General features: G+C 50.0%; 1 protein-coding gene across 1 annotated transcript in view; it reads right to left on the minus strand.

Annotated features, from left to right (window-relative positions):
- The window catches only part of LOC307085673 (receptor-type tyrosine-protein phosphatase mu), a 141,419-nt gene that overhangs the window by 74,933 nt on the left and 52,846 nt on the right, over positions 1–13,640 (minus strand). The window contains 2 exon segments of the mRNA XM_079750538.1: positions 7,490–7,783; positions 13,122–13,296. Coding sequence (XP_079606664.1) covers positions 7,490–7,783; positions 13,122–13,296 — 469 coding nt within the window.

The following is a 13,640-nucleotide window of genomic DNA, read 5'->3' on the forward strand; positions in this document are numbered from 1 at the left end:
TCATTATTCCCACCACTACCACCTCCCCCTACCCTCCTGGCTTCCACATCGATTAAGAGCAGAACAGAAGCGAGGCCCCCAGAATGGTATCTCTCAGCCCATCCAGCTGCGGGAGAACAGAGCGTTGGGTTGGGGGAGGGGGGGGTTCTGCGCTGCAGATCTCCCGAGTGATTGGTCGTTATCTCATCAAGATGGAGCAGCATTCAGGCTTTATAGACAGGGAAGCTGGGGTGTGGTGGTGTGTGGGGGGGGGGGGGGGGAAGTTGAGAGTAACAACGGAGTTGGGGGGGGGGGGGGGGGGAGAAGAATAGAGAGCTTTCTCCTCCTGGTTGGAGACTATCGCTAAGGGTAGACGTGTGAACATTGTGGACATTGTGTGATGACATGAGATGCTAGGTCCCGAGCGCTTTGTGTTGGGCCAGGGGCCGTCGTCCTGTGACAAGTGTAGAGATTAGATTTACATTTACAGTGTGTGTGTGTGTGTGTGTGTGTGTGTGTGTGTGTGTGTGTGTGTGTGTAAAGTGTCCCATTCCAGACTGACATTGTCATTAGTTGTTAATCCACTACTGTGTTATTGCATTTGCTCAGTATAGGCTTGGCGTGTGTGTGTGTCTACATGTGTGTGTGGTGTTAGTGTGTGTGTGCGTGCGCGCGCAAGTGCATGTGTGTGTTAAGTGGGGTGCATTTGTTTGCCTCATTCCAGTCTATATCTGCGATGGTGACTGCTATTCAGGTAATGACATGGGTTTTACACTTCATTTTCATATCGCATGGAGGCGAGCCGTAATGATAGCTTTTCATAACCGACAATCAAAGCTCCATCACCCTGCTAGAGTGCTGCCACGGAGCAATTCTCTGGAGAAAGAGTGGGAGGGAGAGAGAGAATGAGAAAGAGGGAGAAAAAGAGATAATGATAAAGAGTGAAGAGGGGGAGAAAGAGAGACAGAGAGAGCAAGTTGGAAAATAGAGGGGGTTGAGAGAGAGAGTGAGAGGGCTATTAGTGTGTGTGTGTGTGTGTGTGTGTGTGTGTGTGTGTGTGTGTGTGTGTGTGTGTGTGTGTGTGTGTGTGTGTGTGTGTGTGTGTGCGCGCGCGCGCGTTGAGGAGGTAGGAGGGCTCATGCCAAGGTTTTCCATTCTGGCCCGGTGATGGTCATCACCATGCAACAAGTCTGGCCTTGGGTTTGAAACGTGTACAAAAGTTTATTAGCAGAGTTATAGCACATTAAGATGGCATACCTAGACCTGGACGCTGCCCCCCACACACAATAAACGCACACACACACACACACCCACACACCTACACTCAGGAACGCATAAAGGCACACAAATGCATACAAGCCAATTGACCTGTGCTAGTTGTTTATCCAGCCATTCACACACAGGCAACTAGACACAAGCACACATAGGTAAACACACACACACTAAGGCATTAACATACACACACACACACAAACACCAAGGTCCACACACACATACACACCAGGGCACATAGATACACAAATACACACACCCACATACTAACACACACACACACACACACACACACACACACACACACCTGGGTGAGCAGCAGGAGTTATGGAACACCGGTGGTCCCCCCTCACTCCATCAAGCCCCTCTTTACGGGGCGGCGTGATTAACGAGGGGAGCCAGGGCGAGGGCGAGGATGAGGGGCGCGGAGCCCTGTAATGCGCCGCATCGAGACCCCAGAACGAGGCCCCGTCGCTGGGGCCGGGGCCCGGGGCCAGGGCCGAGCCTGCCATGGAGCCTGATGGACCTCCTCTAATGGTGTAGCGCGCAAGATGGAGTGGACACCAGCCCACACCGCCCAGAGAGACAGCGGAGAGGCAAAGAGAGAGGGGGAGGGAGAGGAGGGCGGCAGGGAGGGAGAGAGATATGGAAGAGGAGGGATCGAGGCTGAGAGCGTTGGACAGAGACAGACGGGTGGAGGGGAGGGGGAGAGGGGGGGAGAGAGAGGAGGGGAGGGCGAGGGGGGTAGCCAATGGACGAGGATGACGCATGGCGAGTCTTCAGACAATCAAGGGAGATCGAGCCATAGCTCGTCCTGGTTCATGATTGACGGCGAAACTGTCCAAGGCTGCTCTACTTAGGAAACGTCCAAATGCCTGCAAGTGCTGAAATATACATCAACAAGTGTCAGACCACTATCTCAAACAAAAATAAAAGAAGAAGCCATGCTCCACAAAAAAAGACTGCAAAGACTACAAAAGCCTGTTGAAAGGGTAGAACGAATCCAATGTAAAACCCAATCAAAATCCCACAATCTCAGTCTTCTGAGATTGTGTATGGCAGGACACAACAGAAGGTAACCTTTCCTTACCCATCGAAATAAGGAAGGCATGTTTTCCCGAGACAGCGTTGTTATCAAAGAGCTGATCAGGTGTAGGGGCGCCTGAAAGCGCCCACATTCAATTGCACATCAAATGGCTGACGGGGTTTGGGGGGGGATCAAGGGTGAAGGTGAGGGACCTTCCCCGGTCTCTCTCTGGTGTTTAGTTGAAACAGACATTGGACAACAGAACCAGCTGACAGGCTGAGGAGAACAGAGGCAGACAATGGGGGAATGAGTCGAGAGGAAAAAAAATCAATCTTTCATTTAGTTTCAAGCCAAATGCTATATGGTGATTGGGGTCAGGCTGAAAGCTGACGCCAACGTCAGGTACACACGTACACATGTATACACACACACACACACACACACGTACACACACCCCGCCACACACAGGCACACACACACACACACAAACACACACACACACAAACACCAACACACCAAACTCACAAACACACACACACACAAACACCAACACACCAAACTCACAAACACACACACACACTCACAAACACACACACGCCCAAACACACGCACGTCGGTCTCTTTGTGTCTTGCGATAAGGGTGGTGGATTGAGGCAAAAGGAGGTCGCCATCTTTCCTTCACCAGAGCCGTGAACTCTAAGGATGGGTGGGGGGGCGGGTGATCGCAGCCATCCCTCAGCCTCACAGCCCCCCCAGATGGCTCCGCTTCGACTTGTCATTTGTCGCGACAAACAACGGGCGAAAAAAATAAAGAAAAAGAGACTACAAACACCCGGCATGTGGCGTGAATCAAATGGCAGCGCTTGACTTTGCGAAACGGGCGGTGGTGGTGGTGGCATTTCCTGAGCCACCTACTTAGGAGATATATGAGGGCCCAACCTGGAGCTATGGCCGTTGAATAAGGGGCTTAAATCACAGACATACCCCTGACATGGCCGTCCTTTTAGTTGGGGCGCAGGAGACGTCTAGATGTTCTCCTTCACTCAGAGTTATAGAGCCCGACTGAATGAGAGCTTCCTGGACGCCGGAGCCAGGAGAGAGGTGGGGGGGGGGACACACGAGACATCTATAATTCAGCAAACGGTTGAAGGAAGTCGGTGACAAATATTGCTCTGGATCGACCATGAATAATTAAAACACAGGAAGAGTGGGAAACGTTTAAAGTCCTTGGAAAGCATTTCTGGCCAAATTGGACGTCACGGGGAGAATAAAAGAAAGGGAAAATAAAGAAGAATAGAAACACACAAAGAAGTAAAGTCTGTTAACCCGCCACTGGTTGACACTCGCTGGAGGGTTGTGGGGGGGGGCAGTAATAGCTGTGAAGCTCTGAGGAGATAGCACTACAGTGTGTGGAGACATTATGTTTGTGTGGTTGATCGCTAGGGCGTTGTTTACGCACATCTGTTCTGGGGGCTGTTTACACAGCGTTTGGGGAATAAGCAGTAGATGGGAGTTATGGGGAGGGGAGGGGCAGAAGGGGCAATAACAATAATAGTGAAACCGCCGTAGAGTCACGGCTGAACGCGGGACGCTCCGCCATCATTCTCCCCTCTCTCTTTCTCCGGCACAACCCAGCAGTTGTTTGAAGAAACGTCCTTGAGAGGACCACAATTTGCCATTCAATTTCCAACTGCATGCAATAAACAGCCTTTGATTGTCCCGCAACAAACCCCACCCCTGGCACCGCACAAACTCAATCTAGCGCGCTTCCTCCCCGGACAAAAGAGCAGGCGTTACAATGGGCCATCAAACAAAGACCCCTCCATCACCTTGAGACGGACAATGCCGAACCCTATGGGTCACAGGACTGTCAACAATTATCCCTTCTAGACCGGCCCAATGCTATCGCAGATAGGGTGCTGGAGTGACCGTCCATTCATGCCGCAGCGCATTGTCTTCCAGGGGAATCCATCAAGCGCTCTGGTAGTTATTCAATCAACGCTTTACTAAAGCCAAAGCCTATAAAAAATTACCTTTTTCCAAACCGTATAACCACAACATATATTTAAAAAAGCAATATACTTTATGGTTTACTAGTAGCTTCTATCTATTTACTGCTTTTTAGTGAAGATTCACACTTGAAATAATTAAATAAGACAGAGACAGCCGATCCGCACAGTGGGTGACTTGTTGTTGCGGTGACGGCAATGCACGCACCGCGTTTCGAATATAGCGATCTATTGTAGCCATATTTACCCCATATTTGCCGCGGCAGACCACGCCTCGGAAAATAAAACTCGGCCTATGCACATTAGGGAGGCTGCGGTAAAAAAGGCGGACAGCCACCTTGTTGTGGGAGAGAGGAATGGCGCGGCGCCATCCCGATCCTGTGCGGTTCTCTAATAGAGATGCTTTTTAGTCGAGGGCTGAGCCCTGATTACCTCTGCCTCCCCTGTGTTTAATAGCACTCAGCGCAACAGAACGACAAACCAAAACAAACAGATGAGACTACTCCCACATGGTGCCGGAGCGCAGATGGAGTCAACTTCTAGATGGGGACATGGGAGCTGGCAGAGGCCTGGGTGTACAGCAGGTGTTGGAAGCCGGCAGGGACCGCATGCAGGGACCATTGGACGTGCCCAATGGGGCGTCAGAGAGTGGAGTTCAGGAGCACACAGCAGAACGCCTCTTGGACCCTGTGAACAGTGATCAACTGCGGACCGATGGCTGTATTTTTTACGGTAATGGTTTTTCTTGTGGACCACATGCGATCCTCGCGCGGAAATGAAAATCATTGGAAGCCGTTTTTCTAAACCGTCTTAATATAAGAGGAAGAGGGAAAGTATAAAAAAAAAAGGACAGAAAATAGATACACTTTTGCATTAGCACTCATCCACTTGTTCCAGGCGTTTTTTCGGTGCTAACTCAGCGGTGGTTGACCCTGGGTTCTGACACACTCTGAGTGCAGAGTTTAGACATTGTTTGGGGGCCAGTTTACTGCCTTGGCAGTCTTGGCTGCAAATGGATTCTCTGTGTGAGACGGCCTTTCAATCTTCCTGCTGGAACGCCGCTCTCTCTCTCGGGCCCCCCCGGTGTGATCCGGAGGGGCCCCGGCTGATAATACATTGACCTCTCTGCCGCTGTGCTTCCGAGGCACGGTGGGCTCCGGAGTGGTAAACAACTTCACCCTCAATCCGCGTTCAGCGGCGTCCCGAAGCAACACTAAATTCCCTTTGACCGACGATGAGGAGCAAACCGGTACAATGGTAAATAGTGGAGCGCTTTGAAACTTAAGACCAGAACTATAACAGTGTGTCTGAGAGCGCAGGTGATGGGGATGGCTCTCCCCCCCTGCCCCCCCAAGTACATTCTGTAAGCCCTTGAGAGACACAAATTGCCCCTCCCGCCCAAAAGCCTTGGACATAAAAGAGGCAAGCCTTTTTATGTTCACTAGAAAAGTAATGGAATGTCATAGAAAATAATGATCTAAGGCCCGAGCTTTCTTCTTCTTCATACGTCTGAATTAAATTGTGTTGGCTGGTGTCGCAAAGAAGACGAAGAATGACGGCATCTTGCCTATTACGCCGCTCAGTCTGGGAACCATCCGACGAGAGGCGGCTAGGAACGGAGCACGCGGGTCGCCTCAAAGTGCGTCTAGTTGCCTCGCATTCTTGCTATGAGCCTTCCGAGACTAGGATAAGAGAGAGGAAGGGCCGGCGAGGGGGGAAGAGAGCGTGTCCTGGAGCTTGTCTATATCCGCGGTGATGTATCGCAGGGCCCCGTGAGCTTTAACCGTTCAATTAGGGAGCTCTGCCGAGGCCCGGCCTGTCACTGGGAGCGACCACCGGGAGAGCCGGACAAGATCAAGAGCCGCTTCCTCAAACACACCTCGGGAGCCAGGGCCATCCATCTCTCTGACTGGGGGCCGGCGGGGTGGCAAAGGGGCCGGCCACCGCCCGGTCGGAGCCTGGCTGCTCTGGAGGCTGAACAGGCATGGGGGAGCGCCATCCATTCCTATCAGACCCCGCCGTTGGAGATGAAGAAAAAAAAAGAAAAGGGAAAGGAACAACCCTGACGACCTTCACGGTGAGGTGGTGGCAGGGATGGTTGCACCTTTAATAAGGAAGGCGGGGGCGGGAGGAGAGGCGGCGGTCCTGTTTTCATCAGCACTTCTCGGACACCAGGAAGAATTAGGCTGGGAAATGCTGAGGCTATAGGTTTGTTGTGTTCTGTGCGTTGGTATCCGGGTACGGCATGGGGATTTAGCTGGTTAATGTTGTGAGAAGGGCAATTTGTATCGTTAGAAAGCGCCAAAAAATGCCCATGCGCTTGTGAAGCGGTCCCTGATGGCTGCAGTTGAGAAACAGTGTAAACGGTCAAATGTACGGTGCCACTTTGCGTTAAACTCTGTATTAATCTGCATTGCTGGTGAATTAGAGGGGGGTTGCTGGGCTATTAAAAATATGACATTATTACACTCAGAGGCCGCGTGGTTACGGCGGTAGCTGTGTGCGAGCGTTGATTTAAATTACTCCCGATAAATCATCTGTTATAACTGTCACCGCAGCTGCTAAGAAAACAGAAAATAATGAAAAAAGTCATGGATTTTAATTATACTATTTCTTTGACATTCAACATATAAGCCTGTATATGAGAAAGAAAAATCCTGTGTCGTTGTACAAAATGTGTTTTCAAATGTGTCTTATCAAACATTTGCTCTAACGCGTAAACGCCAAGAACTTCACGGAGCGCCATGAATCAAAACAATCCTTGGCAATCAACACAGCATAGTTCCTTGCTCTACCTGACCCATCATCGGAGCGTGATTTCCCCAGAGACACATGGCCTGCTCTGTGTCGCGTCCAAAAACGAGTGGGCACCACTCTACATGAGTAACGATCTGATGGCACCACCCGCTGCGTTCAGCGCCATCGGGGGGGTGTTGCTGTGTTTAAGAAACGCCACACTTAGGAATCAATAACATGACGCCGCTTCAAATTGACCATCTATTTAAGAGAAGTGATCAGGTCCAATTGGGTCAGACTCTACAATGATTAGTCAATGCCCCGACAGGTGTGAAGTCTCCCCCCGAGCCCCAGAGTCCAATCAGTCGCCTCCCTAAAACCTCGAACCCCAATCAACCACACACACACTCAAAGCACATAACGCGCGATAGCTTATTCGTGAACTTCCAGGTTACTTTGGACTCACCGGCACATTTGGTCCTGGCTCTGAGTAGGGGCCCGGGGGCCCCTGTTCCTCCCTCCAGGGGTCGGGTCAGCAGCACGCTGATCTCGTACTCGGTGTCGGGGTCCAGGTGGCCGATCTTGTGGGTGGTCTTGTCCACGGGCTGCAGGTCGTACATGGTACCGGAGACCGTGCGGTACTCGACCTCGCGGTCGATGATGGGGCCGTCGCCGTTGATGGAGTTGGCGTTGAGCTGGATCCAGAGGTAGGTGGCCCCCACGGCCGTCAGCTGGGGGGGAGCGATGGGCACCGGTGGCTCTGGTAGGGGGGGGGGGGGAGGGCAGGAGTGGAACAGTTATTGTGTCGTCATGGACTGCAATTTCTGGTCCATTCTGCACTAAGATTGCAACAGTGTTGAATTGACTGTTAATGTTCGAGTCTGGAAGTCTACGAGCTTCTTTCCCAAACTGCCCCCCTGGATAAAAGCACTGAGAACACAATGAGGAATCTTTGATTGTAACTAGGAACACTGAGGATTTTGGAACACTGAGGATTTTGAAAAACGCTAGTCTTTAGGAAATTTGACTGCTTGAAATCGATTTTCTCACATAAACCAACCCCAGGCAAATCCCCTTGAAGTGTATGAACAATGTCTTTTCGTTTTCTAACCGCACACCGTGCACCGAGGAAACCAACCAAAACCGAACCCCCTCAGATCAATAGGTCTTGCTCGGTAACCGGGCATGTCTTTATCTTCCACAGTGAATTGCCTGAGTCATGTAATCAGTGGCGGTACAAAGGCGCCTGCTGCATTAGATAAAGGTGTGAATGAAGTCACCTGGACCCTGGGAAATGTACCGTCTTCCTTGAACAACATATTGATTTCAATCAGAGGATGACTACCCTAATGCTTGGATAATTGTCAGAGGCCACTCTTTCTTTAGAGAGGTGGATCGATGAGCTACCTCACCATATTTGTCCGTGGAGGGTTGTTGTGTCGAGTATACATCCGTAAGTGGTATGCATAGAGTTTACATCAGGGGACAACCACAACAAAATATCAATTGAAACTTTTCATTTACTGACAAGAAGTTGGGTTGTTTGATTTCATTATGACGTTACTTGATCAGAAAGATGTGATTCACAAGCACTAATCTCAGTCATTGTTGAGTACACTGACATCTTTGCTTGTAACCTTTTCTGCTGCTAGCACATCCGTGTTCACATATGCACGCTCTTCCTGCGTTAATTAAGTTTTCGGAAATGTCACCGAAAGGTTATACACACTATTTTCATCCTACCATTATTTTTAATGCAAGAATGTACTTAGGTATGATTATCTTTTGGGATTTTGATGCCATTTTAGAAATGTAATAAGGTGGGCCGGGTGTGAGGTATGCAGCAGAATATTATCTTATATAGCGCTCTATGTATCGAGAAGAGCGCCTATTCTGTACCAAATCCTAATTTCATTAAAACTCAGGCAACAGGCTACAGTTGATCAGCATAGCTTCATCAAACTCCTACATTGTGCTTTGTGTTGAAGTGTGAAACCACAACATCTCCTGGCGCCACCACAGGCCAGACCAGTCGGCGCTGTTGCCTACGGCTAAGGAACTGCTCAGGAATCTGCACTCTTGCCGAGCCCCACAATGGTGTCTCCGGTCCCTGAGGCTTGGATGAGCAGCTCTAATGAGAGCGAATGTAACAGAATAATGCCATTATTTGCCTGGCTAGCTCTGGTGGAGTTGTCATGGGGAGAGTCAGGGGGGGAAACACCCATCACCAGTAGAAAGGAAAAAAAAGTAGGAGGCTGAGGTGCCCCACGCAGAGACTAGACGGGCAAAGCAGATGGTTACCTCTGGGTGACCGCAGAGACAGCGCCATAAACTCTCCCCTAATCTTGGCTTCCAGCAACGCAGTGAAACATTGTGCAAAGTGAACCAGCTAATCCAACAGGTCTTCCGCTGCCTCATTGGTTGACTGCAAGCAGCCAGACGGGAAAAGGAGGATATTGGAACTAAGGGAGTCGACCCAGCAGGCTTGTTGTTAAGGTGGGGTTATTTATTATGGAGGATTGCTTGATTATCAATCCACTGTACTCAATAGAGGTGATAGTGGAGAGACTGGGTTTTAATCAGGATAAGTGAAATTATGTTCAGCCTCATGTAGACCCAAAAAAATTATCCTTTTAATAATGGTGAGTATGACCTCTTACTTAAAACTGTATGAATGCTCAAAATTGTCATTTTGCTGGGGGGTGTTTTATATGAATAAGTATATATTCATAAGTCGTACAAAGGATGCATCTCACTAAGAAAATCATTTACACCTCAAAAAATATAAAAATCCTCTTGACAGATGGAAGGAGGAAAGTAAGGCAGGTTAGTCTTGTCGAAAATGTGCTTTTGTTCAAGAAAAGTATTCAAGTTGAAAAAGGTTTTCCAGATAATTGGCCGACTGCCCGTCATCACACAGTGTCCACGATGGAGCCTGCTGTGATACACGGGACCAAATGGTCACTTTTGCGCCACACAGATTTCCACTGGTGACTCAAACCTGTTGACAGGGTCAGGAAGTACGGCGACGCCAGGCAGGGACAAGTCAGCGAGTATTATAAAGTGTAAAGTTCTGCTGCCTGTTGTGTTACACTGCAGGACCAATGTAATGAGCCAAGAAAAATTAAGACATTCTCCAGGCCTCTTGTCAATCCTGGTACATGTGCAGGTTTATTCATTTCTGATGCATATTGTACGGATGGCTGCCGCCATTTTGTCTAAATATCCCTTCAGTGTCGTTGTGTAGTAGGGAGAATAAGCAGGGTGATGTATTGTGGCAATTTTGCCTGATTCAACTTAGCTCACTTTCGTTCAAGTTACTGCGAGAGCAAAAGGAAGATGTCAGCTTAGTACCAAAACAAATTACTCCTGTGTTCAACCACCATAGCATAAGAACTCAAAATATCCCATTTCTGTTGGGAAATACACACACAAGCGCCACGAGGAACACCAAGCGACGCTAAACAACTCCTTACCAACTGTTTATACCGTGCAGAGGCATTTCGCGTTGCATTTTATCCATTCATTTTATTTATCACTAAGAATTAAGAAGGGGGAGAGGGAGCGACGGAGCCACACACAGGGGTCACGCAGCAGCTGTTGTCACGACGATGACCAGGACCCCAGACGAACTGGCAACAGCTGTGCCCTATTCTACCCTCAGCACCTGCTTGACGGCCAGGGACGCGTGTGCGAATAACGCTCATACTAATGCATGTTCCCACACACGCACACGCACACGCACACGCACACGCACACGCACACGCACACGCACACGCACACACACACACACACACACACACGACACATAATTTGCTACCGGTCCAAGAATTGACCCTGCGGACCCAAACACATTAGCACATAAAAACAGACTGGCTAAGAAATACTTGTGAACGTATGCGTACGAGTTCCCGCTCTTTGTAACTGCCGTCACGCCACGGCCTTGAGACAAAGAAGAGACACTGTGTTTTGCTGTTAGCAACGTGTTGGCACGGGCTCGTAGTGCAGCAGACCTCTATTATGGTACAAGCACATCTGCCCGGTGTCTCTCGTTAGCATGCGAGGGGTTCTCATCGTGTCGCTGGCTCTCCTAATTGGACCGGCGCGAGGGCGTTATCGATCAGACCTCGGTAACAGCAGGGAGCAACGGCTAAGGAAGATGCCGAGCAGAAACCATCAGGGTCGGCTTTTTCGATTTTTTATTTTCTGGCGACCTCGCTCGTTAGCGGTGACACCGCCGGCGCCGGCGCCGCGCGCTAGCATCGGCGCACCCCAGCTAGCCGCTTCCTGGCACTGTTCCTCCTGGCCAGGTGGATCTGGGCGGATACAGCTGGCAGGCTGTCAAATAGGGGGGCGGTTGAGCCACGTTTCATTATATGGGCCACCACTGGAGTGGCGGGGGGGAATTGTTGATCTCGCATGGGGGTTCTGAAAAAAGAGGGGGAAATTTTAGGTGCCGCAGGGGGAAGTAGGTGTGGCTTACTGCACACAGGCAAATAAATCTGACGGTGCGCTGGCACAAAAAGGCACAAGTGATTATCCGGGATAATCAAGCATTCACTCTCCTCATGGTGAAGTGATGGCTCTGATAGTAATGAGCACCGTGGGGCTGTGTGTGTGCGTCTGTGTGAGTGCGTGTGCGTCTGTGCGTGGTCGGGAGGACTGTATGAGGTACATAATCCAGTGAATAACTCTCACGGTCATTCATTTGAAAGAAAAAACTCCCCAGTCATTCAAGGTGGTGAATGCAGGTTTCAGGGAGATTTACGAGGCGGTATCCTAGTCTTTGGCGGGGGGGCTTGGTGGCAGGGGGAGGGGCCGCAGGTAAGTGGTTGTTTTACGACGCAGAGAATAAGAGGGGTTCTCACCCTTTGATGTGTTACACTTACGACCGGACTAAATGTTCATTTACCGCACCCGATGTCACGCTTTTGCTGAAATTGCTGAGGCGGAAAATCTCTGCAGAATTCAAAATACGACACGGAGGGGAGCTGAGATCTGATAAACGTCCCGGAATCTAGAGGGGGAAAAAAATGCCCGTACGTGAAAGTTTTATGATGGAGACACTTTACGCTTTACTGGTTCGTCCCTGTAACACACACCCAAAAAACACGTCGAAAGCAGAAGTCTCTGAGACTATCGCTTGCATCAGCGAGGAGATGGGTACGTGTGTTTGTGTGCGTGTGTGTGTACACAACGAGAAGTGGATGTTTGTGTTGGCGCTGCTGGGTTTATGCACAAGTGTAGTTCTGAGTGGCTTCCGTTGTGCCGGTAAATTTTGCTCAAGCATAACCACTGAAACCCGCCGATACACTCGGGTGGGAGAGAGAAAGACACCTTATCTATCACTCTATATCGTTCTCGCTCCTTCGCTCCCTCCCTCGCTCTCCCTATCGCTCTCTCCCTCGTTTCACTCGGCTGTGTCTGTGACTCCGCCGTTCTCGGAAAAATGATTGACAGAGCTCGATCTGGACAGGCGGGATTAAACCTATCAATCACATGAGGCAAAAGACAAAAAAAAAAGAGGAGAAAAGAAGGGGGCAGTAAATTCAATTGAGAGTGCAGGGGAGAAAATTGAGGTGAAGAAATATAGAAGGCCATTACCGGGCAACGGGGGCTATCGGAAAGTGAGGCCTTGCAGGATTTAGCTTCAGACGACTCCATAAATTCATATCAAATGGCTGCGGCGGTGTTATATCAGCGAGGCTACTGTAAACCCTTCGCCCGGGGTCTTTGTGCTCCTGTAGGTGCAATTGTGTTCAGTCAAGGGCAGCGGCAACAGGGGAGAAGCTATTAAGGTCCTCTGGGTAACAAATCAACATAAAACCAGAGCTTGTATTTTTAGCAAACCCCTTAAGGGGGCCTTTTCCCCCCCTTCCTTTTTTAACCCATCTGGGGGAGAAGAGCGTGCAGGCGATTCCTGCTCATCTCCTCTGGACTCCTGTCCTGTGCACAGAGGTCACCGAGGAACCCGCCGGACTGGGCTGTGGGTTCTTTGGGACAGCATGGCCGCGCTCCTGCTTTGTTGTTGTTTGTATTGCTTGTTTTGTTTTTTTTTTGATGGTTTTTTTGGCGGACAGAAGGGGAGCGGTACTTACGTTTTATAGTGAGTTCTCCGTAATTGGACACTCCAACCCCTTTGTCCGAGTGGACGATGCAGCGGTAGCGGCCCGAGTCGCCCTTGGTGGTGTTCTCCACGTCGAAAGTGCCTATGAAGCGGCGGTTGTTCCAAGGTTTAGTGGCCTTCATGGGGGCCTCGCGTCCACCGATGCCCTGTTTGGAATGGACACAAACACAGGACGTCCAAAGCGGGAGAGTTTAATTAGCAAAGTGGCTTGACCTTGTGTGCTATCAGAGGCATTGTCTGTGTGTGTGTGTGTGTGTGTGTGTGTGTGTGTGTCTCTGTGTGTTTCTGTGTCTGTGTGTGTGTGTGCGTGTGTGTGTCTGTTTGTGGGGGTGGGGGTCTGTGAGTGATGTGTTGCATCCGACTTCTTTGGGAATTACACACAAAAAAAACAAAAAAAACACATACATGCTTAAATGTGCCACAAATTCACATGCACCAACACGCACTCAAACGCACGCACACACACACACAGACACACACCCGCGTGGAG

Source organism: Pollachius pollachius (assembly GCF_949987615.1).
Source record: "Pollachius pollachius genome assembly, chromosome: 14".
Classification (NCBI taxonomy): Eukaryota; Metazoa; Chordata; class Actinopteri; order Gadiformes; family Gadidae; genus Pollachius; species Pollachius pollachius.